Source organism: Bombyx mandarina, chromosome 01, assembly GCF_030267445.1.
Source record: "Bombyx mandarina strain Sakado chromosome 01, ASM3026744v2".
Classification (NCBI taxonomy): domain Eukaryota; kingdom Metazoa; phylum Arthropoda; class Insecta; order Lepidoptera; family Bombycidae; genus Bombyx; species Bombyx mandarina.
The window spans coordinates 5,747,242-5,766,193 of record NC_143208.1 but is presented as its reverse complement, the minus strand read 5'-3'; the positions used below and the strand labels follow the sequence as shown (position 1 = coordinate 5,766,193).

The window sequence follows — 18,952 nt, the reverse complement described above, 5'->3', positions numbered from 1 at the left end:
CGTGGGTAGGTACCACCACTATGTCTTGTTCTGCCGTGAAGCAATAATGTGTTTCGGTTTGAAGGGCGGGGCAACCGTTGTAACTATACTGAGACCTTAGAACTTATATCTCTAGATGGGTGGCGCATTTACGTTGTAGATGTCTATGGGCTCCAGTAACCACTTAAAACCTGGTGGGCTGTGAGCTCGTCCACTCATCTAAGCAATAAAAAAAATGTAAGTAACAAGTAATCACTAAATTGATAAAATGTCTTTGAATCAAACATATTATTTTATAACATTAAAACTCAAGAGTGAAGCCAAATATTGATCGGATCTCACATGCCCGTTTGCATCGATTCTACGAGACTCTATAATATAGCACCACCGCTACCGACTTCAATAAACAAGTTCCGATTCGAGATCGCGATGGATAGCCTGTATATTTTTTTCAATATTAAATATTAAAGGGCGGGAAACCTCGCCCAAGCTATAAACTTTAGCCTCAATGTATCACCTGGGCCTTCGCTTCTACCCGCAACCGACAATCTTATTTTATTGGCTAGAGTTGAGCAACCGATGTCAATAAGTTATCGATACGTGCAACGGCACTGTTGGCCTTAATTAAGAAAGTAACACTCTGTAGCGATGAAGATAACCGACCAATTAAAATTTAGCAATTAAACACGTAGATATCCAAATTGGGTCGCAACAAAGTCATACAATAATAAAATTGAAAATCCAACCGATCATTTTACTTTTGACCTCATTAATGATTAGGCATATTTTAGATAAATTCTATTCGTGAGTTTGAGAAGACCACAAATGAATCGATTAACGAAATACTGATCATTGAATTTCAAGTCGAACGTGAAAACTGGATTAATGGTTAAACGCTGATTCTAAATAAGCACTCACACTATTTTAAAGTCAGACAGATCTGATCGAGTAATCAAAGAGTGATAAGACTCTTTTACCGTTGATTGCACGATGTTCGGGCTAATTTTATCTAGTAATTAACCTACAAAAAATTTTTTATTAACGTATATTTCAGAACTTAACGTGTGCGTGAAATCATACGTAATTATACTGGATCCATCCAGAAAGACCCAGTAATGACGCGAAAACGCATAAATCGGACCCAATCTGTATCACTTGAGCCTGTACAGATCCCAAGAGCGAAACTACGCGGATAACCCTCGAATACAATACGACGCATCCCCTGTCCACGTGCCTCTTAAATTGCATTTATGGCTTGCTCTCGTGCCGTGACGTAAAACGTGTTTTGTAAGACTTCATTAAACTTACACTACGACATTTGGTCCTGGATATCATCTATATTGCACAGATAACACGCGCGGAGCGAATTCGAAACCCAAAACTTTGTAGCAGTTTTCCATTATTTCATTAAAATTTTCAACTAGAGCAAAAGGCAAATTGTCATTATCATAATACAAAGCCGGTCACCGTCCTCGTCGAACCCGTCGCTTGCGACGAAGGGCTCGACGAGCGAATTAACCCATAGACACAGCCCACTGAGTTTCTCGCCGGATCTTCTCAGTGGGTCGCGTTTCCGATTCGGTGGTAGATTCTGCGAAGCACTGCTCTTGCTATGGTCAGTGTTAGCAACTCTACAGTTTGAGCCCCGTGAGCTCACCTACAAACTTTAGGGTGAAGCTGAAATAGCCTCTCTAGGCTATCAGCATAGGTAGGAAAAATAATAATAATAATACAAACAAATCTGTAAGTTGTTTTTTTTTTGGCTTAAAACTCATGGCGAACTGTTTCAACAAGAGTATTAAATAGTTCTAACGATTTTCACTGCACACCCACCTGTAAAAGTTCCGGGAAACGGGTTCTCGGTGCTATTCGCCAGTCGGACGGCATCTAGCAAAAAGCATACATTTGAGTTTTGTAAATGTATAGAAGCATTTTTGTTTAAAAGCAAAGCCATTGAATTCGCAGCAGCAGCGTTCGCAACGCGACCCAGTATGCTTTTTGGTAGAGGCATCATAAACTATGAAAATATGTTATATTTGCAGTCCTTTATTATGATCTATATAAATAAATAAGGAAAAATAAAACAGTTTAGTATCTATTTCACCACTCTTAATTAATTACATAATTAATTATACAATAAAGAAAACGCTTTTAATTAAGAATTAATTAATTATTTAATTAGTAATTAATTAAAAGCATTTTCTTTATTACTTAGTACGCATTGACGCATTTCGAGTAATAAGAAAATGGAAATAATTCTTTTTTTCCAATATTTAGACGAAAAAATATGAAAATGTAGTACATGAAATAGATTTAAACCTTGAGGTATTAATTATTAATGTCGAATTTTACCACTGGGCAAACAATAATTAAATTGAATAAATAAAAACAAAAAAACTTAATTAGCGTTTCAAGTAAGTGTGCAATAATAATTTAAAAACTGACATTATTGTATTTTTGCTGTGGCAATATAAGTCGGTTTATGTTATTTTTTTACTTTGATGTTACATTAAATCTGAATGCCAAGTTTATCAGTTGTGACCCGTCAGTTAACAAAATATGCTGTTATCGGTGTACATATTATCGTGATATCGGCAATGACGTCCTTGGATTGCTCAAATCAAAATAAGAATAGACGACGAAAAAAAAACCGATTAGAATATTTGGGAAGAATACGGAAATCACTCAATTAAAATAGTTAAAGTGTAGCAAATGTAACGGAAATATCATTAATTTGTAAATACCTAAAATTGTTTCCAAGTAAACATTTTATATTTAATTAAATTACTCAAGTGGAAAAATATTTTGCTTCTCATATATTTTTTATTCAAGCGAATAAAATTTAAACTGGGCTTTCCGAGCAGGCAATACACAAGCACCACGTATGCGTTAGGTACCATACCCGCGACGAATGGGCTCCCGATAACGATGCATTATCGGCATCGTAACAATACGTTATTATGAACACTATGGTTATCCAATGTTGTTAATTTTCAACGAAATTAAGATACGTTTAACGTTATTATATGTATCATCGAGGTTGACAATATATTTGAAATTAAGTTTAGTTACAAAAGGGTATTTATTCTTTATCGTTAATCGTTGATTTGAAATTATGTATTATTTCTAATATCTAAATTTTTAATTGATTTTGTTGGAATATTCGGACGGTGACTCTAGAAACATAAATGTGAAACAAAAAATACATGAGCTATAGAGAAGTATGAAGATTACATACACTGAAATCGTATTGAAGAAAAATAGTTCAAACAATTGTAATTAGAGAAGGAATTTAATGAAATTTTATAAGCATAAAGTTAAAAGTAAGATTACTAAGAGAAGTAGGTGCTCGAAAGATTTACTTTCGAATTCACAATAATAAAATATTGATCTCAGCTCAAGTCATGCAAAGGAAATGAAGACTGCGATCGGAAATACAGTTACTGTGGTCTAACGAATTAGGAAATGAGACTTGAGAATAAATATTCCATAACGTCGAAACGTGTTGAGCGACGCGACGGTTCATATTCGTTTTCAATTGAGACTTCTAGCTTGCGGTCCGTGTGATTAACTCAAGTACAAAATGCTTATTTCAGAATGGAAAGGTCGTTTTAAATTTCGCCGAGACGAGGAAATTGTTGGTTTACTTTTGTAAATATTAAAGTGTTTTCTTTCAATTTTCTGGTTTTTCAGTTTTAACGCTCTCAACCTTTACAGTTTACTTTAAAGCAGTTCAATGTTGAAACTGTCATATCAAAAAACTAGATATAGGGCATGCGGCTTCGTCTATATTAAATTTCTATCCATGACCTTTAATTAGGCCATAATTATAATAATAATAAAAAAATTTAAAACGGTTTATCTAATGCAAAAATATATTTTGAAAACATTTTCGTGGTTCTTGGGATTAGCACATTCATAGGTAAAAACTCTTCAACTTCACACATAGTACTACATAAAAAAGTTCTGTCTGTGTCGTTAAATCGCAATATTTGTTATGTAATTTCAGTAGATCTGTAAGCTCACACGACACAAGTGTCACGTTGGCGAGTGTTTTGCTGTACCTATATTCTTCTTCTCAGTCGCATGCACTCTTGGCAGAGAGGCCGTGGTCATCACTTCGGGTGGTGGTGCGCTTCACCAGACGTCGCCATTCCTCGCGTACCGCGGCCTTTCTTGTGCACTCGTTAACGGGACCGTTTAGAGCTGCCTTTATTTGGTCGGTTCATCGTAACGGTGATCTGCCGCGCGGTCTTGTACCCTCTATCATGCCCTGCACCACAAGGCGCTCAACTGAGTCTTTACCCCGCCGCGACACATGCCCGAAGAAAGTGAGAATGCGCCCCTGAACGATGGAGGATAGTCGCTGCTTGATGCCGAGTTCCTGTAGAATTGACTGATTCGTTCTGAACTCCGTCCTATGTACAATACAAATTTATCGTAGACATCTATCTGGATAAATACGGTACAAGACTTAGTTCAGTTTCAGTAAAGAACGGCAGTATTACATTTCAAACTAGGAATGAACAGAATAGGCATGATATCGGTGCGTACCTATTCGGGATTACCTACAACACGCCCTGCCTATTAGTATAGTACAAAAATAAACTTGAGGTACCAGAATAATAATAGATTTGCTATGGAAGATCAGTAGTATTGTAAACGGCAGAAATCACGATTGAAAATTTGAAGGCATTCCTACGTGACGAACCTAATATAAGATTTTACAGTATTTAACTTTCACTTGAAGTCGATGGATATATCAAGTAGGTACACGATATTTTTTTTTTTTAAGCGGGTGTAAAATAGGCCACGTCAAATTCATACCCCAGCGCTAATCAGCTCGACACGGTTGGCGACTAACGGCTAGCGCGTTATACTACTGTGTCGAATTAATGCCAAGCTCAACTCCGTTTACCAATTTATTAAATTTTATTGTTAATAAACAGTAAGCGATTTTTTTTATTTTGTTTATTTCTTAGATGGGGGACGAGTTCACAGCCCACCTAGTATTAAGTGGTTACTGGAGCCCATAGACATCCACAACGTAAATGCGCCACCCACCTTGAGATATAAGTTCTAAGGTCTCAAGTAGGTATAGTTGCAACGGCTTACACGATGTTATTCCTTCACCGTGGAAGTCAATCGTGAACATTTGTTGTGTACGTATTTTATTAGAAAAATTGGTACCCGCCTGCGGGATTCGAACACCGGTGCATCGCTACATACGAATGCACCGGACGTCTTATCCTTTGGGCCACGACGACTTCAAACGATTTTTTGATAAAAAGTTTAAGTTAGTATTGGCAAAACATATTATATTTTGCATCTAAAAATAATATTATATTTAAATTATAATGAATATCGCAGATACACGCAAACCGGACACATCAGACAGTGTCCTCATTTGTTAGACGAGCATTAGGTGAGGTCATTCTGTCGAAATCCCGTCTGTTAAGGCACATTCAGATTCGAGCTAAAAAATGGGGACAAGAGTAAATTATATTTTACATCAGATTAACGTGATTTGCAGAATCATTATTGCATTTATCAAAAACCTTGGGAGAACGTAGCCTTTTGTTTCTGGCAACAATGGAAGGAGCGACGTGTACAATGCAGTCGTGCGTTTTATTATAAAGGCCGAAATGTGATTCACACGTGAATATAATGAACGTTACAGCCCGCGATAGTGTAGCATTAATTGCATCCGAGTACCGCCTTCCTACATTGCTTATGAATTTCTTAGAAAACAAAATGTTTAAAAGTATTCCTCTTAAATATGTACACATGCATATTTTTAATACGCTTTTATTAGCTTCAGACGTATGTATGTTTGTATCGGAATCTTTGAACATGATTTTGATCCCCTCCAAAACGTCGGATTAACTCGAAATTTAGTATAATTATTAAGGAACGATGACAATTCAATATTTAAAAAAAAAATTAAATTCAACAAAAAAAAAAATAATAGTTTAAAAAAACCAACAAAATACGCTTTTATAGAAAATACAACTAAAAAACAGAAAATAAATTTGAATTTTAAAATAGTGTAAGAAAAAATGATTTTATTGTAAAAAAAAAGCCTGTAAAAAAAACTCTTGTTTATAAATAATGAAACTTATACTTTTAAAAATATTCGATAGTTTGTCCAGTTTAAGAGCGTCTCATTTTATGTCTGATATTTAAAATTAAATTAAATTTGGTGGGAGGTGAATTTCGTTTTACTCGCGAGGGAGGATGGAGCTTTCAATTGGATGTCACGTGTTTGCTTTATTAATTTAACAGAACGTTTTCGGTGTTATTATTATATATATATTTCTAAAACTAATTTTCTTGCGATCGTATCTTATTAATTTTCCATCGACAGTGGCTATAGACAACACAAATAGAAAGCGATTAAAAGTGTGAATTGAATCGATTCGACACGGTGTCTGGAGATTTATTTGTTGATTCAAGTTCTATAAGCTTTGTACTGTTAAATTATTAATTTATCACTGGTGGTAGGACCTCTTGTGAGTCAGCGCGGGTAGGTACCACCACCCCGCCTATTTCTGCCGTGAAGCAGTAATGCGTTTCAGTTTGAAGGGTGGGGCAGCCGTTGTAACTATACTGAGACCTTAGAACTTATATCTCAAGGTGGGTGACGCATTTACATTGTAGATGTCTATGGGCTCCAGTAACCACTTAACACCAGGTGGGCTGCGAGCTCGTCCAACCATCTAAGCAATAAAAAAAAAAAAAATTAAAACTGGTACCACGTGCAATAAAGGAATTTATTTTGTAGATTCGTTTCTTTAATTGCTACGAAAAAATCTTCACTAATATAATAATATATACCAGCACATCAAAGCTCACCACACTGAAGTTGAACACTGAATTAAACAAGTCTTATTAAAATAAGCGGCCTATTCATGCAAATGCGTTATCAAAACTTTAAATGACATGTCATTAAGTCGATCGACGGCTTCCAACAAATTCCCTTGAAGGTTGGTAAACAAGGCGGGGGTATGTAGTTAAACTAGCTCTTAGCTCAGTTAGCTTCTTGAATTTGGCTAGATTATTAAACATGGCGAAACTTAAATAGCTATGGAATTTAGTTTAACATTGAGTGTTTAGTTAGCTATTGTTATATTTTGCCGTCTAGAACCGAAGAGGTAAAGTTTTGATGCAATTGAAACTGACATTTATGAAATGCAAGGAAGACACATTTACAATGCTATACTCGTAGAACGCTTAAGAAAAAAAAACTGTCTATGTTTCACTTTATTGCACCGGTTTAACTGTTTTTCTTTTTTCGAGTTCATTTATTAAATAAGCTTACTATCAGTGATTTTTAATTATAAAAAACGAATAGCGTTAGCATTTAGCAGAACCGAATCAGTTATTGTAATAGCATAACTGTTGAAAAAAACCGAGACAGACTTGGATGTTTTTTGGAACGAAGTTCCTTATCGCGCGTTGTGAAAGGGGGCTAGACGGAAAAAAATCTTACGAAAAGTTATCACGACACTTTTTAGATCCGTCATTCTGACCAATCACCGTGTAGACGCTTATCGCGTGACATTGCTCGTATCCGATTGGTCCGCGTAATGAGTACAGTTTCTCGAGATAGCGTTTCAAAAATAGTAATTTAGTTCATAGTATTGTCTTTTTCTTCTTCATAATGCCGTAATTTATTATTATATCTTAAAAAAAAAATTACAATTCCTTCACTAATTAATCGAAAGGAACTTCGTTCCATCCGGGTGTTTTTTTAGTGGATGGGTATGTAGCTTTGTTGTTTATTACTGAATGGACTCAGTAGTATGGTGGTAGTACTCGATATTATTGGTAGACCGTGTTGCAAGACTTCATGCACGCTTCTTTGGTAGGGAGATTTTTACGCTTGTTATCAAACTTATCTGGAGGTAAGCAGCTGCATTCACAATAAAATCATGAATTGGCTATGACTGGTAATGAGTAAATGCAGACGAAATATTTCAACTAAATCATATGGTTTATCGCTATACGTTGGTACGCCATATTCTATTCAAGCCTTCACAAGTGAACGCACGGACGCTCCTGGATTAATGTGAATGGGGAATATCGAAATTGTATCGTATTTCGTGCTTTGTTTCCTCTGTGCGTCATTTGACTTTAGCTTGTACGTTATATGCACAATACAGAACCTGAGACAAAGCGCTATAAGGGAACTTCGACATTTAACTGATGCATACAAGGAATGTTAAGTTTCATTAATAAAAATAAATAAATTGTATATTAATAGACAGTTCGAATTCTTGGCACGACTTAATATTCAAAATAATTCTGGATTGTATCGTAATAACAATAATAATATGATAAAACCTTGTTTACTTTTCTTAGTATACTTCTGATACTTCAATCAGAAATTACTTCTAATTGTACACGTGTTTGTACTAATATTAGATTGTAACGTAACAGTGTGGGTTAAGTTGTTCACATATTGTATGTATTTAGGACACCGCACCCGGAAATTTCAAGCAAACCAGTGGTACCTACGTTATCGTTTACAAACGTTTTCTAATTGCTACATTTGCATCGTGTTTCTTTTTTATATATGGGTGCACAAAGAAGTACGTAGACACATTATCGGTTACTATTGCCATTACAATTCAAGTCCAGAACAAATCTATTTATTGCGTACAGAAGTCGAGTCGCAAGAGGAATATTAAATTAATGAATTAAGCTGTCGTGTCAGAAGATTGTATTAGAAAATAAGGTAGAGTTCACTTTCACAGAAACGATGTCAAGCGCTGAGAACGAAACACATGGTATTAAGCAAGTGCACTTACCGTTTATAAGTGTTTTTGTTATTTGTGGTAAATGAATAAAAGAGGATTTAAGCAATGTTATTTTTAGATTCGGCAGTGACCAACTATTACCGTACTATTGTCATGAGTATTTAATATAATATTTTTATAATCTACTAGCTGTACCCGTCCGCTTCACTGGGCATTTTAAATTAGCATTATTATTTCTCACCCCCACAAAGATTCATTAACGCCCCTGCAACTAGTGTAGGGAGTCCAACACTCATATAAATATTAGCCTATCCATTAAGTACATGTATTTTATACAAGGATACCAAGTTTCAAGTGAATCGGATGCATGGTTCAGTAGTTATAACGGAACATCCGTAAAAACCACTGTAGATTTATATATTAGTATAGATTTAAAAGACGTATCGATCGATAGTTCTCTGTCTATATCACGGATACGTCTGAAAATACGAATAGTCCTTGATGAATTCATATGGTCCGAGAGATAAAGTCAAGACCGTCAGCCTTCAAGAAAACGATACTAGGAAAATGATTCTGTAAATAAGGTAGGTAAACTATAACTGTTTTTCCTATTTGCTTGTAGCCTAAAGGGCTATTGCAGTGACTGGTAGGTGAGCTCAGGGGGCTTAACCCGAAAGAATGCGCTAACACTGGCTCTAACAAGGGCAGCTACAACCGAATCGGAATCGCAAACCACTGAGAAGATCCGGCAAGAAACTCAATAGGTTGTATCTATGGGTTAGTTCGCCCGTAGACAAAACTGTATACAGACTCTATTGAGCCTACACGGGCAGATACAATAATCATTCCGCTCGTTTCTGTCGCGATACAGAATTTATTTCTGTGAGACTCTTCAAGGATTGAGGCAGTCGTTGTATTATTGAAACACAATTCATGTTGATTGATTCATATCTCAAAGGCGTTGCCGCATTCAGGTTGTGAGGTCTATGGGCTCCAATGACAGCGTAACACCGGATGGTTCGTGAGCTCGTTCACCTGTCTAAGCATTAAATGTTATATGTAGAATACAAAAAAGAAGCAACTGGAAATACAATCGTCCCATGTAATTTCACTTCATTACACCGACGGCTTGTAGAGGAAACAGTATCACACAAAAGGAGTTCGAAGCGTCTATGCGTTTGTGCCGTGTAAAGTTGAAACAACAACTGTTTTGTTATAAAATTAAAAGCATCTATTAGCGTTAGTTAACGGAGGCAGCGTACACCGTGGAGACAATTAAAAAAGTTCCAGAACGGACCTTCCGAGCCGCTGCCGGTTATACCACTCTCCTCCATATTGTATGATAATCTGAGAGAAAGTATAAACTTTTTACCAACTTTGTTGCTACAATACCCCTACCTAAATATTATAAATTGCTCGCTGCTTACAAGTATTTCTTTATTATATTACACTATCAAAGCTCAAAGTATTTGATATGAAAATTTATTACGTGTGATTTCTAGGCTACATTCATTCTATTTATTCTGTGGAATTTATTGGGTCGCGGACTGTAGTTTGAAGGCATCGTGGCGGGCACGCAACATGCATACTTGTGTACCTACTGGTAATACTAAGCTTGTACCGTAACTCACCTTAGAACTTAACTTGGCAGGTGTCAATAGGTATTTTTGAAAAAGTGACAGTAAGTTTAATCATAATTTTTGATGCTTATATTCAATTTGAAATTACATCTAACAGGAAGTCGCTTAATTTTTTTTCAATAAACAAATTTTCACCCCTCAATGTTGTACTGTAGTAACTCGATAGAAGAAAAATATTGCTCGGATACATGCTTGCGGATACATCACTCACGTGACTAGCGAATAATTAAAAATTGACAAAATTTCTCTTTCCGAAACAATTTTCAACAAATTAATCTCAATGGGAACTTTTTAAAACTTTTATTTTGTTATACTGTAAGTCGATGATGGAAAGCCACCGAACCGCCACCGCACAGCACCGGCAATAATTAAAATAAGTAAAATCTTGAAAACAACCGCGCACGGCTTTGTATAATTAAACGGTAAATTTCTCTCACACGCATATAAATGGTAATAACAAAAGTTCGGCTCCCGCTGTGCGAAACAGTAAGCAAGTTCAGTCAGTTAATCACGGGTCGTCTTCGTGCAAAATTCCCGAACACGTCGTCGTCGTCGTAGCTAGTAATTCTGCCTTATTTCCTTGCAGACGTCTACCTCCTCAAGATTTTGATTTTCGTAAAGCAACGACGTGTAACATTTGCTTTATAACATTTTTTTTTTAAAACAAACTAACCAGTTTACGTTCTAATACGGGTTGACTAAAAATTAAAAGTAATTCTTTTAGAATTTTCGTAGTCATTGACTTTTATTTTTATATGATTCTGTATCCGAATTTAAAAAAAATACCCTTTTATTATTGTACAATTTAGGTTTTTTAGGTGTATGTTTAATTTAACATTCATCCATATCTAATCTTAAACATGAATACATAATATTTATCATATGATTTAAGTCACATGACTCATCATCTAACAGTAAGTTCATCTAAATTGATGATAAACGTCCTAAAACTGAAAAACATATGCCCCCTGTAACTATTCAATTATTCGTTGGAATATTAACAAAATAATAACGAAGTTTGATTGAAAGTAATATTGTTATATGGAGTAGTTTTTGAGACTTGTGACGTTTTCGGCTATACACGCTGTTTTGAGTATTGTACTTGCACGCGTTTTACTTAGAATTAAAAGAGAATTATCCCAACACTCTAACTCTGTAATATTTTTAGGAGGAGTGTTTCTGATAAATAAATACCAAAATTAAATTTCGCATTGAAATCTATCATTTTTTCTCTGAAATATTAAAAGCAACTTAACTTTATAACAGCAAATTACACAGTTATTTTCATGTGCAATTAAAGCAATTATTTACCCAATTATATGTACGTATCTGTATATTATCGTAGTACAAAAGTTTGATGCTAAATCAATGTAGATTCACGAATTTCGATTCACAGATGTGAAGCCTGTACTGATTATAAAATTCGACGGCCAAAGATCTCAGTTGTAAACTACACACATTAGGTTTAACTAGTTCTGTGAATCTAGTATATGACCCCTGGAGGTTACTCGAATAGGTAAAAAAAAAAGTTTAAATATTACAAGTACGTGGTATTATGGTTATTAACTCAAATTGTTTTATCTCCTGTCACGTACATTGACATTACGATTCACGCGTTGTCGCTAAATATACCAATAATTCAGCCGTCTCATTATTTTATCTTCGAACGTGAATTTTAATGCTTAATTACAAAAATTAGATACGATTTTCTGTTAAAATAATAAAGAGACTCGAAAAGGAACTTGTCAGCGGTTTGAATGCAAACAAAATTTATCTTCATTATTTTGTACATGAATATTTAATGAGTTCTTATAAACTTAAATTTAGATCAGTTCATATTTTCGATTATAAAGGTGTTATTTATATAGTATTTGTGTCTTCTGGTTATATTAAAAGGCTTGTTTTTTAATATCTTTTTAAAATCGTATGTTTCAAATTATAAATACAATTAATATAGTCAATCATTTACTATGTAGGTTTGTATGACCATGTAATGGTCGCTTAAAATAGTTCTGCATCTTTAGCTAAGTGTTTGAACACACGTTTGAACAAAAACTACAGTTTTAAAATTTTAAAATGAAGTTAAATTTCATTTTTAATATTAAAAGTTTCTTCGCATTTTTTAAGAAAATTCACAACATATTTTAATATAGTTTATTTACATTTAACTAAAGTATGTAGGTATCATTTTGGTCGATAACTTTTTGCCATCTTATAGGTAGGGACATTTCTATAGCAATGGGATCCCATTGCTATAATTTGCCAATTGCATTTTTACCTTTTTTGTAGTAAAATTTTAAAATGTATCGAATTTATTCATTAGATTCCCTCATCTTGACAGTATGAAAAATAAATGAAAATCACACATTTTCCTAATTTGAATTTGAAATTATCTTCTTTAAAATTTAAGCTTTTAATCATACCAAAACCAGCCAGATACAAATAGTATAGCCAAAGAGATTTTATTACAAGCTCATACATACTATAATACGAAAAGACTTTTTCCCCAACCTATTACTTTGAAGCCTTGATTTGCCAAATATGCTGATGTACTAAAATCACAATTAAAATGTAACATAATCTACGTGAAGGTCGATGAACAAGTTCGTAACATGTAATTATTGAATTCCATTAATTAATCAAAGGGTTTCTCAATAATCTATACGAATATTAAATTTAATACTTTAACACAACTTGGCATTTCCTTTTTAAAATTTGATTTGAATTTAATATTTGTAAAACATTAGTGGAAGTTTAATTGTTTTATCATCACTAAGAAGTCTTTTAAAACTGTTATCGTTTTTTTAAACTAAATATGCCTCTGAAGGTGAGATTTATAATAATTACAAGTGAATTTTCATTCTATCATTTAATACAAGTAACTTTGGAGACCTGTTTTGAATCCATGTTATAATGAGCCGCTTTTCCGTGGCGATATTCCCCCTGCTTGCCGGTTCATTGATTTCATTCTGACTTCAAAATAAATTGATATCGGAAAATCACACTGATGAAAATGTAACAACATAATATAGCTTAACACAAACGTCTTACGTGTGGGATAGGTACGCCATCTTGCCTATTTTTTATGACTTAAGGCCACGCACTTTCTTTCAGAATGTTTGCTGTTTTTTTCTTCTATTCTTTCTGCATTATCCTATATTCTATAATTTATTTATTTTAATAATTATTGTTAAATGGCATTTATTTCGTATTTTTTTTATTACAAAAATAACACGAAATGAACCGCGTTGCTTGCTTAGTTAAAAATGAACGGATGTCACCCAGTTATTTCACATTACGATAACATTACACCTACTCAATTTACCCACTCAGAGGGCCTTCCTACTCAGAGTATCAGTTAAATCTATTTGACACTTACCTATAAATATAGGTATTGTGGGGTTTTTATTGTCACCAAGCTTTGCAAAATAATAGTATAACTAGAAGCGAAAAATAGAACGAAAACTTAATGTGCCGTGACTTCATTTAGCATCCCTATTTCATAAATTTATTGTGATACATGCCCTAATCTTATTTATTATGTAGGTAGATATTAACTTCACGTCTAAGCTTGTCACTGTTGGTACTATTCATGGTTGTTAGGTACAATGAATAACAAATTTCGTTAAGAGAAATTTTATCGGAGAAGTTCAGAAAACATCAACAGATTAATTAAGGAAATAGTGACCTATTTTGTGGCCATTGACTGAATTGCTAACATAAAATAATTGTATTGATGAGTTCATTCAAATTATCTGTGGTATTTTAATTTAGGTATTCGAACACATTAAAATACGTCAAGAAAGTGAGAGTGCATGGTGATAAGAAAATGACATATAAAACGGTTATGTACCTACTGTGAGGCAACGTAATACAAATAAAACTACCGTAAACTTCTGCACAGCATCGGCAAAATCTACCATCAACTTATTTTCATGCACCTACTTTAAAATTTGAAATCGCAAAATAAACGGTGATGAAAAAAGATGTTGCACAAATAAATAATCGCAATCACAGATTTTGGTCGCTACTAGGATTATGTACTTACCTCGAGTCGAACTTGTGTCCGTCGTCTAGCGTGCCAGTGTAGTGCATGGTGAGCATATCGCCGTGCTTGGACTTCGTGGTGCATCCTTCTGGAACGCTAACTACTTCTGTCTTTAGTTCAGTGACCTCAGGACCCGCGAACGTGGCCCCGGCCAAGGCAACCAGCATAAGCACGCAGCGCAACGTCGTCATTGTTGAACTTACGAAAAGTTTTTTTTTTACAAGAGAAGCGTGCGTTACCAGCTGCGCCTGTACTACAACTGAGCAGATTCCGGAGTTCCGACAACTTGGAATTCGAATAAAGTTTGCCGCTCTCTCGATGTGGCGAACGCTCGCTACGCTGTCTCGCTCACACGCCTCGTAGGAAAGGCAATAGAATGAGAAAACTATACTAATATCTCGTTAACCAAGGCCGAAGTGTGTGGATGATGTGAGCCTGTTCGCGCTTGCCACGCGAGCAGTGACGTGATTATCATCAGTTGATGTTCTACTTTTCCCTAATCTTGCCAACATGTCATTTTCGTACCAATACTAAATTATTTATCTAAAACTTTGAACTCTTTATTTAAACAAGCAGCGTAATAAAAATACAGCATTTAACAGGTATATGTACTGTTATTTTCAATGAAAAAACTCATTGCCAATAAGCTCACAATTATTAACGACAATATTGAGTACAGAATCAAAAGAAGAATAACATGTTTTTCTAAAAACAAAATTGAGGTTTAAATATTATATTGACACACAATAAATATTTTTAATTTCAAATTCATCTGAAGTCATAATTATACTTACGAGTATAATTAGCGCACATGCAAAGTCAACTTGGAAGCTACGCGAGTGTTATAGTTTAAAAAAGCTTAATCGTATATAAAAGTGATGGAATAGCTAGAATTATAAAAAAAACTCAAAGAAACAAGTGCTACCTACTAAAGTAGTTGGGGAATTTTGTCCACTTGCGTGTTAGTGTTATAGAAATCTTCAATATTTTTATGTAAAAAAAAAAATTACACGAATTGGCAAACATACTTTTGTAGCGTTTTAATGAACTTTTTTATTCGAGGTGAGAACTTTTGTTATCTCCATAGATCAAGAAGATCAGTGATAAATGTTGAAATGTTGGGTGTCGACTAGTGTTGAGTGTCGCTAGGGAGAACGATCATAAGTCTCGTACACGTGAGAGCACATATTCATGTAGATATGTAGGATTGTACCGTGTATAGTTGACAGGTTAAAACAGAACCTTGTTCACACTTAAATCGGAACATTCGGAACTACCAACGATTTCTTTTGCATGAGGTTACCAGAAAATGTATCCATATATTTTTTATCTTTGTTTATAGTTCAACAATTAACCATCTTATTGGACTTCTCCATTATAGGCTCTATGGGAATGATTGGCTTAGAATTGGCAAATTAAGTTATGAATAACAGTGCATTACACAACAACAGTGATTTGGTGAGCATGCTGTCATAGATGGAAATATTACAAGATAAAAAATCAAATATGTAAGATCCCCACAACTTATAAAACCTAAGTAAATAACATTTTAAAAGTAAAGTCGAGATGTTGAAGAGAAAAGTGGCGTTAATGGCTAGCGTTGATGGAAAACAGGTTTAAGTAACGATGACGCAAGCAAGCTTAATGGAATACTAGTTTTTACTAGCGAAAATGCAGTTGAAAGCATTATTTTATAATGTGACAAATATGCACATTAAATACGATAAATATGATTGACAAAAACATTTTGAGTAGGTATTAATATAAGTTTAACCTACTGGTATCTATATATTAATACGTGAAGCCAAGGGCGGATCCAGCTTTGGTGCCAGGAGGGGGTCACATAGTCATGGTCAAATCAAGAACTTATAATTTAATTTTGATAACAATAGTATATAATATATAATAATTATATATATTAATTGTATATAATAGTATAATAGTATATAATAATTTGAATACTTAAAAATATTTATTCTTTATTGTACACTTGAAAAACTTAACACATAATAACTTGTACATATACACGTACATATTGTCATCTTCTCTTGAAGACATCCAGAGAAGCACTATCACGCCTGGAATGAGACAGCTTATTTATATTCCATAACCGTGGTCCTAAAATCATTATGTTCAATATGTGGTCCACCTAGGTCCTGGAACCAGCTCAGGGGAGGGTCATGACCCCCATGACCCCCCCCCTTGGATCCGCCCTTGCGTGAAGCAAAAACTTTGTATCCCTTTTTACGAAAATTGCGTGGACGGAGGAGTATGAAATTTTCCACACTTATAGAGAATATAGAGAAGAAGTGCATAATGCTAATATTTTTTAAAATAATGCATAAAAGATACATTAAATCAATAAAGAAAACATTACACACACTACATACCATGTATTTGACGCACACACGCATGCATACTATTTATTGTCAAACTTTTGTTCTTGACGTTTGTTGTCAAATTGAGATTAAATATTGTTTGTCTTTGTTAATATTTTTTATAGTGTAGTCTTGGCGAAATTTGTGATTATAGAAGTATAAAATCAATTAATTATAGTCGAATTTCGACTACTGCGGGACCTCTAGTTTTTATTATTATGTTACTAATGCTATGTTTAGTAACTTGCGAGTTAATTCAGTTGTAGGCTACTTATTACAAATGCTATTTCCCATATGTAGCTTACATTTTATTATAATAATAAAACATTAAAATTAAGTCATTCTAAATTTTAAATTACATCTGTCCCACACAGTATTGGTTGAAATTTTAGTATGAATCTAATTTTTAGTCTGAAATTAGTCTGAAATATTACTTTTCAAATAGTATATAGTGACTGAGCCAGTTATTGTAAATTCTCATTTTGTATCAGATCTAATTTTGTTAAATTCATAAGAATACTATGTTTCAGTGTGCATGAGTCACAGCACTACCGGGGCAAACAAACAAAGTATGTCTTTATTACTATATAGCTAAGTTCTGTTGGTGGTTTCGTATGTACTGCACTAACTAAACAAGTCAGTGCGTTAGGCACATACATATGCATATCTAAATGTATATCTGATATCTATATGCATATGTATGTCTGAAATGTTGTCTGAAACGAACCCTTTTGTAATTGAGAATCAATTACTTAGTGTCGATGCACTTAGTCTACTGAGTCACATTTCTAACTTTTTCTACTATATGATTTCGATTACTATTCCAATATGTCTAGATAATCTGTGTACTTATTTGTGCTAGATATATTTTCACGAAACTATTTTAGTATGTATTAAAATTTTCATCGAGAATATTTAATGTTTCTTGCTGCAATATTGCATCGCTTGTGATTTGAAATCCATTGTCTTTTTAAAATAAGTTAAAAATACGGTTAGGATGCGAGTTAAAAGTTTTGTTTATTTTTTAAACGGCTTACTATGATTTTAAAATAATATATTTATTTACCTTTGGTGAGTTCACGGGTTCAATTCGAAAATAATAACTTACATCAGTCCTAGCAAGAGCGGTGCTTGGCCGAATCTACCACCGGATCGGAATCACGACCCACTGTGAAGGTCCGGCGAGAACATACTGAGACGATCCTTTTTTTTATGATTGAAATTTTACTGGTGGCCCGAAGGCCTTTCCAGTTTCACCAGGACAGGCGGGCGAGCAAAGGCTCATCCAGGAGGGGTGGGATTTGCTAACAACTGCCCGAGCACCTCTGAAGGAGACCTAACAACTCAAGAGCAATTGCTTCGCGAATGATTCTACTACCGGATCGGAATCGCGACCCGCTGAGAAGATCCGGCGAGAAACTCAGCGGGCTGATGCATGGGTTAGGTTGCACGTCGACCTCTTTGTCGAGTTCGACAAGTACGGTTACCGAGGTCAGGCTTAGTTCGCTCGAACCCTTGAAGTAGCTGGATGTCCTGGGGAGAGTTTATGTGCAAGCGAGCCGCGTGAGCAAACACTACACTTGCTTAAGTCATGACGGAACGTGTGCAAGTTTTGTAGAATGTCGCCTTCTTACGAAGTCATTTAAACCATTTAAAATCATCGTAAAAGGTTAGGTTATCTATGTTCGATAACAATGGAAACTAGTAAATATGATAAATTTTTAACAACAACTATACTAATAAAAATTTCAATCAAATGAAACGCTAATACTCTCCTTTGATTATACTGTTAATTATAATTCCATTCCATTCTGGATGCCTGGAAGTGAATTTGTATATTTAAGGTAAACTCGTCTAAGCTGCACGTAAAATGATGCAGGTAGTGTTCTAAGTTGACACAGTTGACAGTTTCATGAACCTTTCAAAAACCGAGACGTATGTATTTATGACGTCTTAATTTAATCTTAGAATCGATATTATTGGATTACCATATTGCTTTAAGAAATAGCTTTCATTTACATGTTAATTGAAAGTGTCAAACAGATACTATCAACAGATTGCTTTTCGAAGAAAAACAATCAGTTTTAAATTAATTTCAATTGCTTACAAATATCTTTATTTGTCGTAAAGAATATTTAGTTAAAA

The 18,952-nt window shown here is 34.4% G+C and overlaps 1 protein-coding gene across 2 annotated transcripts in view; it reads right to left on the bottom strand.

The window, feature by feature from the left end:
* The window catches only part of Fkbp14 (peptidyl-prolyl cis-trans isomerase Fkb14), a 36,019-nt gene extending 21,316 nt beyond the window's left edge, over positions 1-14,703 (bottom strand). Inside the window, exon 1 of one of the 2 annotated variants that reach the window (XM_089728091.1) lies at positions 14,430-14,703. In XM_089728091.1, the coding sequence (XP_089584217.1) occupies positions 14,430-14,620 (191 nt within the window). In that variant the 5' untranslated portion in view covers positions 14,621-14,703. The remainder of the gene's footprint in view (positions 1-14,429) is intronic. The other variant, XM_028183776.2, reaches the window with a different exon arrangement.
* Positions 14,704-18,952: the final 4,249 nt, after the last annotated feature.